Source organism: Tenrec ecaudatus, chromosome 3 (genome assembly GCF_050624435.1).
Source record: "Tenrec ecaudatus isolate mTenEca1 chromosome 3, mTenEca1.hap1, whole genome shotgun sequence".
NCBI classification, from domain to species: Eukaryota; Metazoa; Chordata; class Mammalia; order Afrosoricida; family Tenrecidae; genus Tenrec; species Tenrec ecaudatus.
In genome coordinates, this window is record NC_134532.1 from 40419491 (window position 1) to 40443246 (window position 23756).

At 46.0% G+C, this 23756-nt stretch overlaps 1 protein-coding gene across 1 annotated transcript in view; it reads right to left on the reverse strand.

Annotated features, from left to right (window-relative positions):
- The window catches only part of LOC142442231 (uncharacterized), a 38832-nt gene extending 33501 nt beyond the window's left edge, over positions 1–5331 (reverse strand). The window contains exons 1-2 of the mRNA XM_075543508.1: positions 5296–5331; positions 4375–4790 (exon numbers count right to left, since the gene is read on the reverse strand). Coding sequence (XP_075399623.1) covers positions 4375–4790; positions 5296–5331 — 452 coding nt within the window. The remainder of the gene's footprint in view (positions 1–4374; positions 4791–5295) is intronic.
- Positions 5332–23756: the final 18425 nt, after the last annotated feature.

The window sequence follows — 23756 nt, forward strand, 5'->3', positions numbered from 1 at the left end:
CTTTATATATGCGAAGGTCCCACTTAAACCCTACACTTGTGCCTGCTGACTTCCAGGCCTGTAGAGACACACAAAAAAGAGGAGCATCTCTCAGGGTGTTGTTTTCTCCCTGGAGGGCGTTATTTCTGGCTGTTGGTCCATTAATTTGACCAGCCTGTCTGGTAGCCATCTGGCATTTTGTGCTTTGGAGTCATAGACACACGCGTGTCCTTTTCCCCAAATGAGGACCGGGTCTGGTCCCTGCCATTTATTGAGCAGGGGGTCCTTCCATAATGCCTGTGCGTAGCCTCCGGCTATGGCTGGGTGCCAAAGGCGATCGGCAGCCGTTTTGCCACTGGCATCGTAAGTGAGGAAATTTAAAACAAACAGTGCGTGGTTTAAAAGAGTTTTGGAGTTGCCAGAGTTTTGGAGTTGCCAGACTCCCCCCCTGACTGTAGTTTGAAAAGCATGTCTTTTAAAGTTTGGTGCGTTCTCTCCACAATGCCCTGACCTTGAGGGTTGTAAGGGATGCCAGTAACATGGTGGATGCCCATTTGTGCACAAAATTGTTTAAAAGTTGAGCTGGTATATCCAGGGCCATTGTCCGTCTTAAGTACCTTGGGTTGAGGGGTGGCAGCCAAGCAAGAGAGGATGTGATAAATGACGTGCTTGGTGGCCTCCCCAGTTTGAAGGGAGGCACAAATGAAGCCGTTAAACGTGTCGACCGAAACATGGATATATTTAAGTTTGCCAAAGGGTGGGTGGTGGGTAACATCCATTTGCCACAACTCTCCAGGCACGAGCCCACGGGGGTTGACCCCATTGTGAGGCTCGGGTAAAAGGATCAAGCAGCCTTTGCATTGTCGTACAATTTGTCTGGCCTGCTCCCGTGTAATGGAATATTTGAGCCTGAGGGTATGGGCATTAAGGTGGTGTAAATCATGTGCCTTTTGGGCTGCTTCAAGGGGAGTTATAGAGAGGTTGGCTGCAATTAATTGCGTGGCTTGGTCAACCAGATTGTTTCCTTCAGACAACGGTCCCGGCAATCCAGTATGGGCACGGATGTGGCCTATAAAGAACGGGGCTGTACGGGCAAAAATTAATTTTTGTAATTGGGAAAACAAGGAGGAGGCATTAGTTGTAGGGTGGATATAAGGGACCGTTTCTAAAAGCGGAACAGAAGCGGCGACATAAGCACTGTCAGTATACAAATTAAAAGGATTATCTGGCAAGGTCTTAAAAATTTTTATGATGGCGCTTAATTCCACTGACTGAGCTGAGGAGAACTCGGTCCGAAATTGAGAGACCTGCCCATTTATGCTAAAGGTGGCCATTCCAGAAGACGATCCGTCAGAGAAAACCAACAGGGCCCCCACAACTGGAGCCATCTTAGTCCAATGGGGGAAAATAACAGGGGATCTTTGGAAAAACTGGATTAATTTATCGGCCGGATAATGAATATCTATGGAGCCCTGAAAAGAAGTACAATTAACAGCCCAATCATCATCACTTTGGAGGAGCCACTGGACCTGGGCGGCGGTGTACGACACAATTATAGTCTCAGGATCTCTACCAAACAGTTTTAAAGCAGCTTCCCTGCCAAGGCATAAGAGTTGGGCAACCAGATGAGGGTAAGTAGGTAATACTCGGTTAGGGGAAGCGGGAAAATAAACCCAAAATAAAGGCTTGAGCTGCCAGAGCAACCCTGTGGGAGAATGGGGGGTGGGGAAAATAATAAAATTGAACAGCAATTCTGGGGAAAAATAACCAATGCTTTGATTGTTAATGGCTTGCTAGACCTGGGCTAAGGCTTGTTGGGCCTCAGGGGTGAGCGCGCGAGGGGAAGAGGGATCAGCATCTCCCCGCAAAATGTCAAATAAAGGCTTAAGTTCTTTGGTAGTGAGCTTCAAGTAAGGGCGGAGCCAGTTAATGTCCCCGAGTAACCTTTGGAAGTCATTTAAAGTATGCAATGCATCAGTACGTAACTGGATCTTTTGAGAATAAACTCGATTAGGTAACAATTCAAACCCCAGAAATAATTGTGGGGGGTGGACTTGAATTTTCTCTGGGGAAATTTGGAGACCACTATTTTGGAGGGCAATGATGAGTTGCTGTCCCACCTGATGGAGCTGTTGCTCGCAGGGCCCTGCCAACAAAATGTTGTCCATGTAATGGATAATATATGTTAGGAAATGACAAGCGGAAGGGGTCAACCGTTTGAGCCACAAATTTCTGACACAGGGTGGGGCTTGTGGTCCCCCCCTGTGGGAGGACCCGCCACTGAAAACGAGGGGAAGGCCCTACGCAATTAATTATAGGGAGACTGAATGCAAAACGCTTGCAATCCTCAGGGTGAAGAGGGATAGAAAAAAAAACAATCTTTAAGATCAATAATTAGTTTAACAAAATTTTTAGGAATAGCTATTGGCGAAGGGAGACCTGGTTGTAGGGCGCCCATGGGAACCATGGTTTTATTAATTGCCATTAAATCTTGCAACAACCGCCACTTCCCTGTTTTCTTTTTAATAACAAACACAGGCGTATTCCAGGGTGAGGTGGAGGGTTCAATATGTCCAGCCTCCAGCTGTTCCTGCACCAACTGTGTGGCGGCGGACAACTTATGTGATGGGAGGGGCCATTGGTCAATCCAGACAGGCTCATCACTCTTCCATGTAATCTTTTCTGCCTGGAGTGCAGGAGGAGCAATGGCCCTTACAAAAAATGATTAGAAAATCCTAAGCCTGTGCGATCATTTTTTGGGACAGCTGCGACGGGCGTTGAGTCTCCCTGACTTAGTTTGCCTAATCCCTGCCCGGGCAAATAACCCTGGGAAAGCATTTGTTGGGAGACGACTTCGTTAGGGCTGCACATAAAAACCTTCATTTGAGAAAGAACATCCCTGCCCCAGAGATTGACGGGCAGGCCGGGAACAACAAAAGGCTGAATTGTACCTGTATTGCCCTCGCTATCCTCCCAGGTTAGAAGTTGGGAACTTTGCAGGGTATTTTTTGACTGCCCAATCCCTTGCAGATGAGTTAGAGAGGCCTGTAAAGGCCAAGCAGAAGGCCAGGAGCTTTGAGAAAGGACAGTGGAGTCTGCTCCAGAGTCTAAGATGCCCTCAAAGGCCTTTCTCTGGATCTTAAGAGTAAGTGTTGGGCGATCCTTAGTAATGGCCTGGACCCAATAAAGGTCAGAGGAGCCCGGTCGGGAGGCACCACGAGTATTGCTGATCGCCGGGTGAGAAGTGTTCAGAGGCAGCGATAGGGCTTGGGCCAGGCGCTGCCCTCGCAGGATGGAAACAATACCTTTAGAAACACTTGCCAAAATCTTTATTTCTCCTGCATAATCACGATCTACCAATGAGGGGTGAACAGTAATACCATTTAGGGTGGTTGAAGAGCATCCCAAAATCAGAAAAAAAGGTGCCTGGTGGTGGGGGGCCAAAAATTCCAGTGTCGATAATTCGCACTCCATCTTCGGGGGTTAGTATTGTGGGGGTGGTGGTACACAGGTCCACTCCTGCGCTTCCTGGGGTGGCCCGGTACAGGGAGGGTCGGGCTGCTGGCTGTTCCCCAAGGCCGGAACAAAGGGAATGGGTTCAAGGGCTTGGGGCTGGCCCTGCTGGCCGTTTCCCGAGAGCGGAGGCAAGGGACGCCCGTTGATATCGGTAATGGAGCGGCAGGCAGTAACCCAATGCTTTCCCTTTTTACATCGGGGGCAAGGGGTAGTGGGGATGGCGGGGCGGGCGCTCGATTCCGCAGGGGAGGTAATTTTAGTGAAGAAGGGGGCTGCGACAGGGCGAAGTGTCCCGGTTGGCCGCACTTAAAACAATTTTTCGAAGAATTATTGACCTGCAAGGCGGCGCCCACTGCAAGATGAATGGCCTGGGAAACCTTAGCGGAAAAAGGGTCGACATCCTGGCACAAGTGTAACATTTCATCAAGGGTCTTATCTCTAGCCTTGCCACGCATAACCGCCCTGCAGGATAAATTAGCATTTTCATAGGCCAGCTGTTTAATGAGCTTATCACTAGCAGCCTCATGGCCGAGGGTCCGTTCAGCCCCTTCCAAAAGGCGGCTAACGAACTCATTGTATGGCTCCTGCAGCCCTTGAGTTATTTTAGTGAGGGGGATAATGGCTGAACCTTAAGTGGGAAGCGCTCGCCACGCGCCAAGGGCGGCATTGGCAGTTTGGGCTAAGAGACCGATTGGGAAGCGTTGCTGGCGTGTTTCAGCAGCATACATGCCCTGCCCACTAAGCTTTTTAAAGGTCCAAGCAGCCGAAGGTGATCGAGGGGATTTGAGGTTAGTGGCGGCAATAGACTGACATCTATCAAAAAAATCGGCTTTCCAAGTTAAAAATTGGGCTCGAGTCAAAACAGCCTGCACTACTTGCATCCACTCGGCGGGAAGCATATGGCCCCCGCGGGAGACGGCGTCCAAAACACTTAAGGTGTAAGGGGCGTTGGCTCCGTAAGTTCGGATTGCGGTGTTGAGTTCCTTTAAGTTTTTAAGGTGGATCTTACGGAATTCCCGAGTTTTAGAGCCAGTCCCCTGTACAGGCGGCTCCTCATCTTCGCTCCCGCTTTCGTTTTCGTTCTCAGACCCCGACGTGTTATCATTTTTCGCCTCCCCGTCCTCGTTACCAGAGCCCACGGGTGGGGAGCCGGCGGACTCTGCCTGAGGGTTATCAGGGGTGGACCTCGGGGAGGACCTGGTGGAGCGGGTGAGAACGGGGAGCAAGAGCTGGGCAGGTTTGGCCTTCTTTGTTTTAGGGACATGCTCTTTAGCGGACCCGCAAGGGTGTGCTGCCTGGCAAGGTGAACAAAAAATAGTTTCTCGGAGGGACGTTTGAAGGGAGGAAAGTGTTAAAATAAGATTAGTCCCAAGAAATTGTTTGTGCGTAAAGCAATTTTATCAGGATGTTATTATTACACTATGCAAGCTATTACCTTTTGCTCTTACCCGTTTGCGCGCGCCCTCCCCATTCCCCCTGGAGCTGTCCAGCCTCAGTCCATTTGAAATATTTTATAGGCGACCCCTCCTTTTCTCCCCTTTCCCTCCCAGTGACAGCCCTCCATTAGCCTCATATTTTCCATATTTTTCTTTACTCCGCAACCTCCTTAGACCACACGTTAACTCCGTTATCCCTGAATCTTCTCCAGCCTCTCCCAACCTCCCAATCAGTACATCCTGGAGACACCGTATTAAATCTTTAACACCCAAACCTTTGGCACCCCAGTGGGAAGGTCTGTACACTGTCATTCTCACCACTCTCTCGGCTGTCAAAGTAGTAGGTCTACACTCTTGGATATACCTCTCCAGAGTCAAACCTGTAACCAAAGTTAATCATGTTCCCCAGTGGTCTGTTCAGTCTACTGGTCCTATGTCTCTCCGCCTCACTCGCCTCACCAAACCAGCCAGCTAAGCCTAGCATTAACTTCCCCTTTCGCCTGGAGGTTTTTTTCTCACTGAAAATGTAACTAACCCCCAATATCACCAGCATCACCTACTCACAGGAAAAAGTTATCTCCTAGCCACAGCTGATTGCCTGGTCACTAGTTATTCTGGCCCAGTCTACCTTAATTTCACCTTGTTCAAACACAGTTCCAACTCCCTGAATGCACACCTTCTCCCAAAACCAACTTCCCCCATCGTTTGTTTTCTATATGACCAAACCTCTAACCCCGCTTGTGCACAAAAATGGGTAAAACAAAACACAGGGTACCCTGAAGGTCCTGCAATATTCACCATGCTCGCCCCTACCCTGTAACCAAATCCCACCTGTTCTTTTGGTCAGGAATACAATTCCCCTTAACCATCCCTGACCCGTACAACAACAGATAGACCAAACCAGTCAAGGGAGGCTGGTATTTTAACTCCCACAGCACATATCCTAATGCTAAACTGTTCATATAAAGGTTGTTAGCCCAGGTCCAATCCACCATCCACCGTAATATTCAGATCCCAAAACATCAACTCATTAACCAAATTTCTAAACCTTCCAAGTCTCTCTTCTCCTGGATCGCCCTGCTACAGCAGGGACTGGCCATCACCAACCTTGCTAAATTAGGCAACCTTTCCACCTGCCTCATGTGCGCAGCCCTGGAATGCCCTCCTCTAGCAGCAGTCCCAGTTCCCAGGTGGTCATCTGCACTTAAGGTCTCCACCATGCAACCCATAATTATCCCCAATGTCCCTCTGTACTTCACACCAGGGTACACACAGGTGCCGTTTTGCTACCCCAATGCATCCACTCAACTGTGCAACACCACAATGCCATCCTCCCAGCCAATAACAGCACCAGCAGAATTTTTCTTCTGGTGCAATTATACACTCACCAAACTTCTTAACATCAGTAGCAGGTCTGCCTTCTTGTGCCTACCTGTCACTTTAGTTCCGCAGCTCACTGTCTACACCCCAGCTAAATTCCAGAACAAATACACCCAGACACATAGTCCCCACAGTAAAAAAGCAGTTTTTCTCCCGGTTATTGTAGGCCTTTCCCTAAGCGTACTCACCAGTCGCGGTGGGACTGAGTGGTGGCACCCTGGGACACTCCATCACCACAACCAATCAGTTAGCTGAACGCTTCCAATCGACATTCGCTATCTCCGCAGAATCTTTAGACTCCTTACAAAAACAAATAACCTCTATTGCTCAAGTTACCTTACAGACCCGTCGCGCTCTAGACCTCATCACGGCAGAAAAGGGAGGAACCTGCCTCTTCCTCCAGGAGGAATGCTGTTATTACATCAATGAGTCGGGAATTGTGAAAACCAATATCCAGATCCTTAACAAACTAAGCCGTGAGTTACAGAGCACCAGGCCAACAACAGATGGAACTATTCCCTGGTGGAGCACTTCTCTGTACTCCTTTTTAGCCCCCATAATAGGACCCATAATTTTAATTACACTTTTATTTTTAATTGCTCCGTGTTTTATCCAGTTTTTTCAAAACAGGCTCCGCAACATCACCCAAGCTGCAGTTCACCAAATGATGTTGCAGCTGCATGAACCCCAATATGAAACTGTCTGGGAGCCTGGATATGAATTCCCCCATCGTGCGTCGACCCTAGAATCCCAGTACTCCGCCTTACAAAGCCCCCCTCCCCCTTAAATCGTCGTCCATGGTCAGCATGAAGCAGTTACGGAAAGACAACATCGTCCATTTTCCCTATAGGGTGGAGTCTGGGATGAAGGATCTTAGCACAAGTAACTCCATTTTGATTTTGGAACTATGTTAAGTTCTTGTAACTTACCCTGTACCTACCCCCCCCTTGTGGGAAGCCGCAGCTCTCGCCGCCATTACAAGATGGCGCTGGGCAGTCAGGGCGGTGGCCCAGTTAAGTGGTAAACAACCACTTAGAGCATGCGCACTGCTTAGATGACGTAGTCATAACTTCACCCTGGAGTATGCTAATAAGGGTTCTGGTGAACGCACCAATCAATGCACAGCACGTCCCCATAGAGCGCATATAAGCAGCAGTAGTTTGGGGCTTCAAGGTCTTTTTCCGCATCTGCAAATCGAACCCGCATTAAACGCCTATGGAAGAATCCTGTTGTGGCGCGTCCTTCTTGCTGGCGAGACTGAGCGCGCGACAAGTGGTGCCGAAACTCGTGAACGACCACCTCCGGCACGAGCGGAGACCCCCTGTCATCAGGGAGGATTCAGAACCGCACGGCGTGGGAAGAAACGGTAAGTTCTGAGAGACATGAGCCTGAATGATTGTTAAGCCACTTGCTGGTGCTTGAGTGTTGGCGTGTGAATACTTCCGCTTTCGGTTTTAACGGCGAACAGCCAGCCGCCTTTTCTTTATCGCGCATAAATCGGGTGTAGATAAATCCGTGCGCGCCCGTGTGTTAAGTCTTTGTATACATAAGCAGGCAACATGGGGAACACGGCAATAAAGACTATGGTTATAGCTCTCGATGCCCTATTGAGAAAGAGAGGATTAAAAATTTCAGAACAGACTTTGTGTAAATTTGTAAAAAATATAGATGAGATAGCACCATGGTTTGTTTCCACAGGCTCGCTAACATCCGCGAGCTGGAATAAGCTAGGGAGAGACATAGACCGAGCCGCTGAAGCCGGACGGCTGAAGCCGGGGATTAGACCCATTTGGAAGCTAGTGAAAGCATGCATTGAGGACAAAGAGTATGAGCAGCCATTGCGCCAAGGGCAGCAGGCTTTAGAAGATGTTCAGGAGAGCATGTCAGAAACAGAGCGGGAGGAAGAACAAGGAGCTCGTAGGAAGCAGCACAAAGCTGTTAAAAATGAGGAGGCTGCACAGTTAAAATTAAAAGAGGAAGTTGATCAACAGAAGAAGAGCCGTGCCCGCCATTCGGAGCCCTTGTACCCATGGCGAGAACTAGAGCTTCTTGAGTTATCAGAGGAAGAAGAGGAACAGTTAGAGGAGGCAGCCGCTCGCTATGAGGAGGGACGGTATAATGCTTTTCATGTAACCGCTGTGAGCCCGTCCGCACCACCCCCTTATAGCGAGAACAGGCAGAAAGGGTGTGGATACTCCTTTTGCCCACCCGGTACCCGCAGAGCAATACAACAAATGTACCCAGTATTTGAGGACCAGAATAATGCTCGTTATCATACGCCTTTAGAGCATAAGCAAGTGAAGGACTTAGCTGAAGCAGTAAGATCTTATGGTGTCAATGCAAATTATACTCAGTCCCTGATTGAGAGACTTACAGGCAATGCTATGACACCTGCTGATTGGACTTTTGTTACAAAAGCAGTCTTGACAACAGGACAGTATTTGGAGTGGAAATCCTTGTGGCAGGACCTATTAATGGCTCAGGCTAGGGAAAATGCCGCGGCGGGGCAACCCGCATGGAATTTTGAAATGCTGACAGGTCAAGGAAGATGGGTTAACAATCAAACAGCCTTCCCAATACAGGTATATCAACAAATAAATACTGCCGCGAGCAAGGCATGGAGGACCTTGCCTAATAAAGGAGAGGTTAGAGGTAACTTAACTAAAATTATACAGGGACCTACTGAGCCTTTCTCAGATTTTGTCGCCCGTATGTTGGAAGCAGCAGGAAAAATCTTTGGAGATCAGGACACAGCCATGCCTCTCATTGAGCAGTTAGTTTTTGAGCAGTGTACTAAAGAATGTAGAACAGTTATAACACCCTGGAAGTCCAAAGGACTGCAGGCATGGATGAAGGCTTGCAGGGAAGTTGGCGGTCCTTTGACAAATACAGGATTGGCTGCTGCAGTATTGGTGGCCCTAAAAAGAGGCCCCCTAAAATGCTTTCTCTGTGGTAAGGAAGGACACATTAAAAAACATTGCCCTACTGGCACCGCGAGTCAAACTAGGATAGGGACCAAAAGGACCCCGGGAGTTTGCCCTCGGTGTGGTAAGGGTAGACATTGGGCCAACGAATGCAGATCTGTGAAAGATAGCAAGGGGCGCCCCCTAGAGCAAAATGACTAGGAGCCAAAAAACGGGAAGCGGGGCCCTCATCCCCAGGGCCCGCAAATGTATGGGGCAATCCAGGAGGACGGCCTCCGCCCACTGGGGAGGCCACTCCCAAAAGGGCCACTGCGGGATCCACAGGGGTGGACCTCAGTGCCACCACCAGAGCAGTACTAACGCCACAGCAGGGATGCCAGCCCATCCCTACGGATTTTTATGGTCCCCTTCCAGAAGGCACCGTGGGCTTGCTGCTTGGTAGGTCCTCCACCACCTTAAAAGGCTTAATTGTGCACCCAGGAGTCATTGATCAGGATTTTACAGGACAAGTAAAGGCAATGTGCTCCTCCCCACGAGGAATATATGCCATCTCACCTGGAGACCGTATCGCGCAGCTCTTGGTGTTGTCTAGCAAGCATGCACTATTCCCAAGTACTAAAGTTAGTAGAGAAAAAATGAGCTTTGGATCATCAGGAGAAGCTGGGGCCTTTTTCTCAGTGCAGTTAGATCAACGCCCAACTTTGACATTGGACATTGAAGGGAAAACCTTTGAAGGTATATTAGACACAGGGGCAGACAAAAGCATTATATCCACCAAATGGTGGCCTTCCTGCTGGCCGGTAACACAATCTTCACAGTCTCTACAAGGACTCGGGTATGCATCCATGCCTATGATAAGCACCAGATGGTTGCACTGGAAAGCTGAGGAAGGACAATCAGGCCAGTTACAACCATATGTCCTCCCCTTACCTGTAAATTTGTGGGGAAGGGACATGTTGACAGACCTAGGATTAGTACTAACCAATGATTACTCACCTATAAGTCAAGAACTTATGCAAAAAATGGGATATGTACCGGGAAAGGGAGTTGGGAAACACCTACAGGGTCGTCCTGAACCAATAGAGGTAGCAGTGAAGAAAGATCGCACAGGTCTGGGTTTTTCCTAGGGGCCACTGCGGAGCCGCTACCCATTCCGTGGCTCTCAGCAGAGCCAGTTTGGGTACCACAGTGGCCGCTCCCAGTAGAAAAATTAATTGCGGCACAAAGGCTAGTTAAGGAACAGCTAGAACTAGGACATTTAGAACCATCCGTGTCCCCGTGGAACACACCCATATTTGTTATTAAGAAAAAATCAGGGAAGTGGAGATTGTTGCATGATTTAAGAGCCATCAACGCCCAAATGTCACTCATGGGCCCTGTGCAGAAAGGCCGCCCATTGCTATCTGCAATACCTAAAGGCTGGACCGTCATTATAATAGACATTAAGGATTGTTTTTTCTCCATCCCTTTGCATAAGAAAGATAAGGAAAGATTTGCCTTTACCCTACCCTCCATTAATCATGAAGAACCTGACAAAGGCTTTCAGTGGCGAGTTTTGCCACAGAGAATGGCCAATAGTCCTACTATGTGCCAGTTATTTGTGGACCACGCCCTAGCACCCGTCAGAGAAAAATTTGGTCAGTTAAAAATCTACCATTACATGGATGACATATTAATAACTGGAGAAGAGGAGCCAGATGTGCAGCAGGGATACAGAGAGGTAGTTAAGGAATTAGAATCCCATCAGTTAGCCATAGCACCAGATAAGGTCCAAAAATCTTCAATTGGACAGTTTTTAGGAGCCACAATAAGCCCATGTCACATAATACCTCAAAAATTGACTATACGGAAGGATCAGTTAAAGACATTAAATGATTTTCAAAAGTTGCTAGGAGATATCAATTGGCTCCACCCATATTTAAAGGTATCCACTGCTGACCTTAAGCCATTGTTCAATATCTTGGAAGGAGAAAGCCTTGTTACTTCTCCTCAAGAAATCACTCTTCAAGCCCAGAAAGTATTAGAACAGGTTGAAAAGGCCATTTCTGAAGCGCAGTTAGATAGAATAGACATAAAATCTCCTTTTCAGCTGTGCATTCTAAAAACTGCCTGCGCGCCTACTGCGGTCTTGTGGCAGACTGGGCCTTTGTTGTGGATCCATGCCCACTCCTCACCTTCCAAAACTATTGAACACTACCCTTTTATGGTAGCCACAATGGCCCTAAGGGGTGTTAAGACAGCTATTATGCATTTTGGAAGAGAGCCTAGCAGCGTCATTGTCCCATATACTAGTGAGCAAGTTTCTACACTGTGCGCCACTATGGATGAGTGGGCAATTTTTAAATGCAGTTTTAATGGACTAATAGACAACCATTATCCTAAACATTCCTTGTTGCAATTTGTGACTGCTCATCCAGTAATTTTTCCCCGTGTCACTGTTAACAACCCCATTAAGGAAGCTTTAGACATTTACACAGATGGCTCTAGAACAGGCAAAGGATGTTATGTAATAAACGATCAAGTGACTACATTACAATTTTTAGCTGATGCACCCCAATTAGTAGAATGTTTGGTGGTCTTAGAAGTTTTTAAGAAATTCACGGAGCCAATTAACATCATATCTGACTCCCATTATGTAGTCAACGCGGTGTCTAAGCTGGAAATTGCTGGCTACATTAAGCAATCCAGCAAGGTAGCAGACATCTTGTCTCAAATTAGAAAATGTATTTTGCAACGAAAACACCCATTTTATATTCAGCATATACGTGCTCATAGCTTGCTCCCGGGACCCATGGTAAAAGGTAATGATTTGGCTGATCAAGCTACAAGAGCTTTCCCTGTGTTAACTAAATCCCACTTTGAACTTGCTAAAGACTTTCATGAGCTGTATCATGTGCCTGCTGCCACCCTACGCATTAAGTTTCCAATTACTCGCGCAGAGGCTCGCACTATTGTGTTGCAGTGCGCCAAGTGTGCAGAATTTATTTCCAAACCCTCGGTCGGGGTAAACCCTCGAGGCGTCCGTCCTCTCGACATCTGGCAAATGGACGTTACCCATGTATCTGCTTTTGGAAAGTTGCAGTACGTGCATGTGTCAGTGGACACCAGTTCTGGCATTGTACATGCAACACCCCTAACGGGGGAAAAATCCAGCCAAGTAATTCAACACTGCTTAGAAGCCTGGAGTGCATGGGGCAAGCCCACCATGTTAAAAACAGATAATGGGCCTGCATACACTTCCACCAAGTTCCGACAGTTTTGCTTGCAAATGCAAGTGAAGCACTTCACGGGTTTGCTGTACAATCCCCAAGGGCAAGGAATTGTGGAACGATGTCATCGCACTCTAAAGCAATATTTATCAAAGCAAAAAGGGGGAATAGTGACCGTGACGGTCACTACCCCTAGAATGGCTTTATCTCTAACCCTTTTCACCCTAAATTTTTAAAATTTGGATGAGAAAGGCCAATCAGCTGCAGACAGACACGGGCAATGGCCAAAGCCACCAAAGGAAATGGCCCGGTGGAAAAATGTCCTAGACAACAAATGGTATGGCCCGGACCCCATATTAATCAGGTCCAGAGGAGCAATTTGTGTTTTTCCACAGGAAGAAGAAAACCCCATCTGGGTGACAGAGAGACTGGTGAGACTAATTAAGAAGGAGGATGAAGATCGTGGGAGCAGAAAGAATGAAGAGGACAGCGATCCATCCAGCGCTACTATTGACGCTAATGGTGATATGGGCCCCGGTAGCACAGGGAATTAAGAACAGTATTGTGTCTCAAACCACTGAAGCGTTACTGCAATGTCAGCGTGTGGATGCCCATCTGACCTCTGGCATTTTATTATTAAATCAAAAAACAGATTTGCTCCAGCAGCAAATCAACCAGTTTACCACTATGGTACAATTAAGCTGTGTCTCTTCCACCACAGCGCTTTGCATCACTCCAGTGTTATATGATAATTTTAGTGCATTGAGTGCTAATATTTCTCAGTATCTCACAGGACAATGGACCAAAGAGTTGAACCAGCTGCAAGAAGACCTCCTGAATCAAGTTGTCCGATTGAATGGAACACACTTGGAACCCCTTACCCTTGAAAATTTTTCTTCTTGGCTTTCATCTGCATTTTCCTACTTTAAGGAGTGGGTGGGGGTGTTTACATTTGCTGCAATAATGTGCTGTGGAGGAGTGTTGTTGCTATGGTTGCTCTGCAAACTTAAAGCTCAGCAAAGGCGTGACAAGGTCATCATTGCGCAGGCGCTCTTAGCGATTGAGCGTGGTGGTTCCCATGATCTTTGGCTTTCTTTGTTAAAAGAAAACTAACCCCCATAAGTTGTCAGCTCTCGAACCCCAAAGGGAAGACCCCATTGCACTGGGAAGAGTGACAGAAATTGGATCTTGGCCAGCCCTTGCACCATGCGGAGCTCTGCTCATTGCACGCATCAGGGTGACCGGATTTGGGTTCTTATATCCATCTTGATCTCCTGGGGCTGCTGGAGGCTCCGGGATGGATCGATGGATTAGGCCTAAAATAAATAAGAAAGGAGGAGATGTGGGAAGCCGCAGCTCTCGCCGCCATTACAAGATGGCGCTGGGCAGTCAGGGCGGTGGCCCAGTTAAGTGGTAAACAACCACTTAGAGTATGCGCACTGCTTAGATGACGTAGTCATAACTCCACCCTGGAGTATGCTAATAAGGGTTCTGGCGAACGCACCAATCAATGCACAGCACGTCCCCATAGAGCGCATATAAGCAGCAGTAGTTTGGGGCTTCAGGGTCTTTTTCCGCATCTGCAAATCGAACCCGCATTAAACACCTGTGGAAGAATCCTGTTGTGGCGCGTCCTTCTTGCTGGCGAGACTGAGCGTGCGACACCCCCTCCCTTGTATAAAACCAGCATATTTTTACTAATAGGACGCTTGCTCAGTCAGCTTGCCCAACTTCTAGACGCTTGCTCAGCTAGTTTGCCCAACGCCCACCCAACTACCAGAAAATTTTAACAATTACTTCCTTTTCTTACAATCCCTTGTGTAAGCATAGTTATCCCCCTTTTTCCCCCTGTGCCTGTCAGAAAGGGGTATAAAAACACCATTCACACTTCCCTCTGCACGGCTTCAATAACTCAATGCCCTGAGTTGCTGATCCCGCACGCAAGCTTCTCAATAAAGCCTGCTTCTAAAACTTTCTTAATTGGATCTCTGGTTCTGTTTTGCGCCCAAATAAACCTTACAGAAAGTTCCGCGGAAAGGCGGGCGAAATCCTTTTGGAGGTTTAAAACTTCCTTTAATTCAACGACTTGGGAGCAAAGTTTTGCCTTTGCCTCAGAGAGGGCGGGCATTAAGGCGGCGGAGACTGGGAGAGCGGGGGCGCACATCTGATTGTTATAAGGTGGAGGTCTGGCTAAAAGGACAGGGGGCCAGTCAGGGTTATGGTAACGTGCCGCTTCTTCCTACAGAGTGGCCACGTCCTCTGGGTCTAGGGGCTCGTCATTAGTGGCTTTGGAAAACACAAGGTAGGTAGCAGGCAAATTTTTGAGGCTATACTTCTCTTGTGGGAGGGGAAGGTAATGGGAGGTAGTGAGGGCAGGCTCCCCCGCAGCGGGCTTTTCTGAGTCAGGTTTCTCTGAACCTGGCACTTCTATGATTACCGAGGAAGATTTGGAAGGGTTTTTATCCGAACAAAGGGAAGAAACGGAGGCCGAGTGAGAAAGTGGGCGGAGGCAATATTCCGCCACCGAGAGAAGTTGTTGCTTATCTGGGTCCTTAGAAGCGGCCTCAACAATGTCCCTGATCAATCCCCAATAAGAAAAAACCGCGGCGGGAACAGCATCGGGTCCTTCTTTATGCAGTTTCTCATTTACATCCCTCCCGACCTTTTGCCATTTCCCACGATGTATTTCAGGCCCATTCACTATAAACCATGGACAGACTTTGTCTACAAAAAGAAAGAATCTTATCAAATCCTTTTTCTTAACTCTTACTCCTCTCTCTCTGAGGGAAACTTTAAGGTCCTTTATAAAGACCATCTCTTTAGTTAGTTTTCGGCCCATCTCTATGGGACGGACGAAGTTCTACTCACCGAGGCTGATCAGTCTTCGTGAGCGGCGAAGACAGTCCACGACTTCTTCTTCATCTCTTCATCGGGGCCTGGCCGGGCGTCTTCTTCTGGGAGCTCTTCTGGAGCTGGGGGTCCAATCGGCAAGGGTCCACACCTCGGGCCCCACGTTGGGCGCCACTTGCCCCGACTGGCGGGACTCAGTTATTCGAGGAGTTCCGAGGGGGACCCAGCCTGAAAGAGAAACGGGCGAGAGAGGAGCGAGACCAAGCAGATTCTTGTCAAGGTCTCAGTTTATTGCTACACAAGCTTTTTAAAAGGTGAGGCAAACAAAAGAATTCCAAGGGAAGATAAAAAAAGGGAGGACGGGGGGTGTAGAGCACACAGGGCGGACAGACACAAATCTACGGCTGGAATGTCTGGTGCTGGAATAAACAAAGGTGGGCCATCTGGTGTTTGTCAGGGTAAGATAAGGTTGAGGCTGCCGGGCAGGCAATATGGAATTGGTTTTGTCAGGCTGATTATGTCCGGTTCCCAACAGCTGACTTTGGTTGGAAATGCACACATTTTAGATGCAGCAGAGTCCCCTGGGAAAGGGACATTTTAAATAGTGTCTATGGTCATCCCCTAAATTTGAGGGATTAGTTTCCTAGATAGACAATACTTTAATCCAGGGTGCCTGCTGGGTCTCAAGCAGATGTCTTTTTGTTCCAAACCTGAAATATTGTTATTCTTATTCTGCTCCCCCCTGCTCCGCTCCCGTTAGCTTTGACTTTCCACTCACTGCTCTGCTGTATGTTTCTACTTGATCTCCTGACTGGTTTTGCCCGAATTTTGGATGTGCTCTGGCAAACCAGGGGTCTCTCATCTCACAGTCTTGCATCAATTAGAAGTTAAAGAGTTGAAACTATTCTATTCTGGGGCCAACATTCTCCAATTGGAAACCTCCTCCCTGCGACCTTATGACACTTGAATGTCTTTATTTACATTAAGACTGGCCTTAGTTATCAAAACTTGACACATGTTGTTTGTAGGAGTGCTGGAGTTGGTGATGGCAGTGGACCAAAGAAAACCCCTGAAGACTTTGAGGAGGTTGATAAGGAAGTGTTGGTGTGGAAAGAAAAGATGTATGGAGACTGTGGGTGTTGACGATACCCTGGTGTCCACCTGATGTTTTCAACAAATGATAGTCTGTCCACTCTCTGGGACACAGGACATACAGGAGTCCAAGGCAGGGCAGAGACCTTGAGGGGCTGGAGGGAGAGCACAATGAGCTCAGAAATACTTGGTTTTCCTTTGACCCTTAATGCTCACCGCTTAGGTCAAGTGCTCTCTCATTATAGACTAACAGGCATATGGTTCGAACAAAGAGTTACCCTAAGATGGGCTCAGAAGGTAGAGGGTTGTCTGTTCTCTATCACTTTCTGTTTATAAAGACTAGACTCCGTCACATGCAAATCATTCTTCAGGCACTAGGGTAAATTCCACCCTTCGGCTGGGAAAGCTATCAGTTCTCTTTAGACACGGCTGTAGGTCTTTTGGAAAAGTAGAGCTGTGGTCTACAGATGCTACTGCTGTGTGTTCTCCTTTGCCTGGTGACAGTTCTCCAAGGTGGGAGATTCAGATATCTGACTTGAATCTATGGGGATGGCTGTGACTTCAAGTGAATGACAGGAACCATCGTTTTTGTTTGCAGGTGTCCTGTCCCAGTTGCAACTTCAGGAGTTGGGTCCAGGACTGGAGAAGCCCTCCCAGAAGCTGTCCCTCACCTGCTCTGTCTCTGCTTTCTCTATCACAAATAGTGGTTACTGCTGGAGCTGGATCTGCCAGACCTCGGGGAAGGGGATGCAGTGGTTGGGACACAGATGCTTTAATGGTAATACATATTTTAACCCGTCATACCAAAGCCGACTCTCAATCACCAGAGACACATCGAAGAACCAGTTCTCCCTGCAGTTGAACTCCATGACTGCTGAGGACACGGCCATGTATTACTGTGCAAGCGTCACAGCCAGGGGAAGTCATTTTCCTTCTTCAAAACAGGTTATCATGGTAATTCTCACCCTATCCGTTACTCAAAACCTGTTGACAATGAAATACAGTCATGTCCAGATTCATGCATTCAATGCATGATTTTAAATATACTGAGCTCAGTGACCTCCTACTGCCCAGGGTCAGGTCTGTGAAGGTTTCTTTCTGAATAGCTCTCTGTGCACTCTTGGCAGTGAATGACTAATGATTTTTATGTCTCAGAAAATAGTTGTGGTGATTTCTAGGGCTAAATTTGTGAAGTGCCCTTAGTGATGCTTGCTACACATTGTCTCCCTAGATGCAGAAACAGTGTTCCAGGCACAGAGAGACCCCTGACACCCAGAACAGGTGAACTGCAATGACCTGTTTGGTGGGCAGAGTCATTAGTAAGATCATTCATTGGAATCAAAATGAAGGGGGCACTCATTCGAAGGACAAGTTTGATTCCAAAAGATAGTAAATGTGTCACAAGAGGAGGAAATTGAAAGCTACTTTCTCAGAATGTTCTTTAGGTCCTGTTTTCGGCAGATGCCAGGGAATGAAGTCAGTGATGCTTTCCTCTCAGAAGCTGTGGTTTCTCCACCTTGTCACATCTCTCTAGAGACACCATGTATAATAACTTTTGGGAAACGTCCTGCATTGGAACCTGCCTTCTCTTCATTGTAATTGGCTTTGTCTATCTTTCAACATCTATCCAAAGGCAGGCTTCAGAGTAATAAGTATTGATGAGCTCTCAGTTTACACTCCAGGATACTAACTAGTGGCATTTGTAGTCAAAATTAGAAACATTTCATGCAAAAATGTATTCTCATGTTGAGTGGATATTTTCTCCACACACTCTAATGTATCTTGAAGCTTTACATTCTAACAAATACTCACTCACAAATGTGTATTTATTCAATAAACATCTCTTAGAATGATCTCAAAAACGTTTTCTATGCCAATATTATCGTTTGGAAGCATATAATTATTAAGATTCTCAAGGAAAATGGAAAGAATGAAAAAAAGTTAATCCAAAAGAAAAACAAGTGCAGAATATAAAGACTTACAAAATAATAAAAAAACAAAAATTAAGAGAAAACATATAAAATGAACTGAGGGCAGAAAAATTGAGGGGGAAATCAGTAATTCCACAAAGGGGGGGGATAAAACCAGAAAGATAACCCAATGCATAATGACAGCAATAAATGCAGACACATCAATAATGACATGAAATATAAATGGATTCAATGCACCTCTCAAGTGGCAGAGAGAAGCACAATGGATAAGGAAACTTGATCCATAATTCTATGCTTACAAGAAACACATTTGAGACATAAAGACAAATATAACCTAAAAATGAAAGATAGAAGAAAATATATCAAGAAAATGGCAATAAAAAAGCAATATTAACCAGTGACAATTTTAAAATGGAGTACTAGCAATAAAAATAAAAAATAAAATAGACTTCAAGACCCAATCCTTAATGGGAAACAAACAAGGGCATTATATGATAAAAGGTACAAAAGAGCACAAAGGGAAAAAAAATATGCACTCCATGGCAGACCCTCAAAATATATTAATCACACTCTTATAGACTTAAAGAGAGAAATACATAATTTTACAGTAATAGAGTTAAATATGCCCCACTGAGTTTTACAGAACAACTCAAAAGATCAATTGGACAATAAATCTGGATAACACAATTTACTGACCTCATAGACATATAGGAAGCATACTGTGTAAGTCTGGGTAAACTAGAGAAACAAATTCACAGAAACTCATATGAACAGAGAGTTTTATATAAAAGGTAAGTGTACATTAAGAAAGCTTCCCAACCCAGTGCTGTCCAAGCCCACAAGTCCAACATTTGTCCCTGTGTCGGACACTAATCCACAAAGTCCTCCTCCATCTCACAAAGCACACGCAATGATGCTGACTGCAGGAGGAAAGCCGAATCAGAGAGAGTGTAAGCATCACAGTGCTGGCAGGGGTCTCCACATAGCTGCTTCAGCACCCAGGGGTGCATCAGGGTGGGTACACATGGCTTCTCCTCAGGGATGTCTTTCAGGAAGTGAATCTTGCCAGCTGAAGCAGGGAACTGGCTAAGGCACCTGCACCCTGGTCCAACCATCAGAGAGCAAGAGACCCAAGAACTCAAAAGGCGAGGCTCATGGAGCCATTTATCTCTCTCTGCTCTTCACTGTGAACCCTTAGAGGTACTATTGCCAATCCTTGATTGTTTGGTTACCAAAATAAACTCTTTAATTTTTAACAGAAACCCTTTTGCTCTTTGACAGGAATGATGGAAGATGAGATAGTATGAACATTTTTCTCAAGGCTGTTTATCAATCACTGCTACATCTAGAAAGGAAGGAAAGAAAGAAGGGGATGAGGGAAGGATGGAGGAAGGGACGGAGCGAGAGGAATAGAGAAGCAACAATACATGGAAATAGAGTTGCCATCTTAAGGAAATTTTATTTTTATTTATCTAGTAGCTAATCTTTGGTGACAAGGATGTATTTACTACCAATAAATTAGTTAAGAAGAATCAGATCCCAAAATAAGAACAATGAAGTCATTGGACAATCTCTATGAGTCCACTGCCCAACCTGCTTAACCCTGTGTAACACTGTAAATTTCACACTTGCCCAAAGAGCCTCCCCTGGGATATGACATATTGACGCACAATAATGAAATATATATACCTCATATGGTGCCGATATTTATTCTGTATTTTCCTTCCTGACACTCTGTTGACACATTTCTTTCTAGAAAAGTATACCATTCCACCAACCTACTATCAGTTATGTCTAAATATATTGGGCAAACATGCAGATAAAGGACAGTCCCAAGTTCAGGTTAACATGGAACAGAAAAACATCGCCACATCAAATCATAAGACATTTAGAAGGAGGAATTACGAAAAACCCATCTCTTTTTAAAAGTCACAACCCCACCCTGATGCATACTCAGGAATGTTTCTGTGAAATTGGTACATACTCACAATCCCCTATATTTCCTTCGTTGTGTACATACCTAAAACTATAAACCACACTCCTCACTGTTGTTTTTTTTTTCCTTAAGGAGCTTGCTTTTGGGATTCTTCTGGCTCACTCCTTGCTTATTCCAAGTAAAGCTTCCCCATTTCATTTTTATGCAGCCCATTGGTAACTTGGGATCCACTTCCTCTTGCTGTGTGTTTATTCAACATGACATTACATATTCATCTACCCCTGCCTCCCCCACTCCCTGAGAACTGTTATTCTATAAGAGCCTGTGAGGAGTACTGCTGTGTGTTTTGACATATTTTTGTTTACTGAGTTACCTTTGGGATTGTTCCAATTTATATCAACACTGTGACCAAGAGAACAGAGCACGGACTGATGTTGTGCCATCATCACACTTGCTATGCTTGATCTCATGGCTACACCTGTTGTATCAATCCATGCCACTGAGGAGCTTCCTCTTTTTCACTGACCGTCGACTTTACTGAGCATGGAGTCTTTTCCGGGTACTGCTCTCTCCTCATAGCATGACCAAAGTGTGTGAGGTGAAGTATCACCAATCTTGGTCCAAAGAACGTCTCTGGTTGTGCTTCCCTTTAAGACAGATCAGCTTATTTTTATGACATTGCCTGGTATTTTCAATATTCTTCACCCACACTATCATCAAGGTCCATGAAGCACTACACCAGTCCTCCTTCACAACGGTCTAGCATTGACATGCATATAATGTGATTGAAAGCCCTGACCCATGGTTATTTTCATGGCCTCCTTAATCCTCAACATGACAGCATAGTCCCATGTAATACAGACCCATAGGAAATAGGTATGCATACCTGAGTGACACATTGAATTAAGTATCTGGTTATTGAATTAAAGTTCATGGATTTAAAATAACTAGTTAGTCCTTGTCAGGAATAGGAGGTTATCTGACCCAGAGAATATTTATACAATGTGATACTCTATCAAAAATCCTACAGAACAGTTCTATTAACCATACAGGGTCTCTGTGATTCAGAAAAGACTCGATGACATTGAGTTTGGTTTGGGAGCAAATATTATTTGCTTGCTTGTTGATTTGCTTGCTTGATTCAATGATTTGTCCTCAGTGGAGAGGATTCCTGGTGTGTGAATAGCTCTCAGATCTCACAATAAAAAAATGAAAGAAGAAATGTGAATGAAAATTGGATATGTTCACATCAAACAATACAGATAAACCTGGACCCTGGCTAACTTAAGATAGCAAACACTTCCATCTGGGAAGACACTAAACTGAGCCTATGTGTAGGCGTCCAAAATACCTCCATCTCTGCTCACTGTCTTGGTCCCACATGCACAGGCGCGAGTCTTGGAGAAAATAGCTTTTGGAGTGGTAGGACCTATGTTCCCATGAGCTGTTCACAGTCTCCAGACCTTATCCAGCCATTGACACTCATAGGCAAATTGCTCACGTGATTTCCTGTTTAAATGCTGCCTCTCCCTCAGGGGACACATGCAACTGCTGAATCAGGGTGACTTTGCTCCTGAAATGTCTGCTTCCTTCCTCTTTATCCTCATGGTGCTGAGTCTCCCATTGGGTCAGTGTCAGGGGGATATGGAATCCTTCCCAGCAGATTAACTGACAGATGGGTGTTTAATATTTATTTCTTATGTCTTCAGGGGACCTGGCCCTGGTGCAGCTACAGGAGTCTTGTCCTCAGATAGTGAGGCCTTCACAGACCCTCACTCTCATCTGAACCACCAAGGGGGAATCTGTTTCCAGCACCAGTGCTACTTGGGATTCGATCAGGCGGCACCCTGGAAGAGGCCTTGAGTGGCTGGGAAGGACTTAGTACAGAACAAAGTGAAACAGATTATGCACCATCTCTAAATGATCATCTAGTCATCAACCCAGACACATCGAAGAACCCGTTCTCCCTGCAACTGAGCTCTGTGACCACAGAGGACGCGGTTGTGTATATCTGTGCAAGAGACACAGTGAGGGTACATCAGTGTGGGCCCTCACACAAACCTCCCTGAAGAACAGATGATGGAACTTAGATGCAGGGGGTGTTCAGACCAGAAGAGGGAAATCAAGCATAAACAGCACAAGCCCAGGATCCTAGAGCAGGTGTAGGAGTGAGCCCAGATGTGGATTTTTTGCTTCCCTAAGTTATTCCGGAATAGCTATTTCATAGTATTTGTAGCTTTAATATTGCTTGCATCAGATTCACCTTAGTCCTGGATTTGACATCTGCTTTAATCCTTAAAATCTGTCTTTTGTAGCAGTGCATCAAAAGACAGAGACTCTCCACTCAAGTACACCCTCAATGCAAAAAAAAAAAAACAAACACTTTGCTATATTAAACTGGCATTCCATGATGGTCACCTTCCCGACACGATCAATTAAGACAATTGTGTGCATAAGCAAATGTGTTGAAGAAAGTTGATGGTGCCAAGCTATCAGAAGATATAGCATCTAGGGTCTTAAAGACTTGAAGGTAAGCAAACGGCCATCTATCTTACAACCAACAAAGCTGACATGGAAGAAGCACAGCAGCCTGTGTCACCCCGAGGTCTCGAAGGGATCAATTATCAGGCATCAAAGAAAAAAAATTCTTATCATTGTAAATGATGGGGAGTGCAGAATGGAGACCCAAAGCCCATCTCTAGGCAATTGGACACACCCTTACTGAAGGGTTGTTGGGAGGGGATGAGCCAGTCAGGGTGCAGTGGAGAAAAGATGAAACATACAACTTTCCTCTAGTTCTTAAATGTTTCCTCCCCCCACTATCATGATCCCAATTCTACCTTACAAATCTGACAAGAACAGAGGATGTACATTGGTAAAAATAGGAAATGGAAACACAGGGAAACCAGGATAGATAGATGACCCCTTCAGGACCAGTGTTAAGAGTGTTGATACCTGGACATTGGAGGGGAGGTGGGGCAAAAAGGGGGAACTGAGCACAAGGATCTACATATAACCTCCTCCCTGGGGGATGGACAAAAGAAAAGTGGATGAAGGGAGAAGTTGAACAGTGTAAGGTATGACATAATAATTTCTGAACTACAAAGAGTTCATGAGCGAGAGGAAGGTGGGGAGGGAGGGGGGAATGAGGAGCTGATATTAAGGGCTCAAGTAGAAAACAAATGTTTTGAGAATGATGATGGCAACAAATGTACAAATGTGCATGATACAATGAATGGATGTATGGATTGTGATAAGAATTGCATGAGCCCCCAATAAAATGATTGGAAAAAAACTTACTAGTGACCTTGAGCTTAGCAGCCTCAGTGTAATGAACCACACACATAGGACCTGCAAGATATCTAGAATATACTTATATACACTTGGAATAACCCTCTTAGAAGTCATTCAACTTCACTTATGGATATATTGTGAGAGGGTATGCAAATAGAGCCCCTCCTGCTGATGAGAACCACCCAGCCCCAACTCTGAAAGTCTTCCAG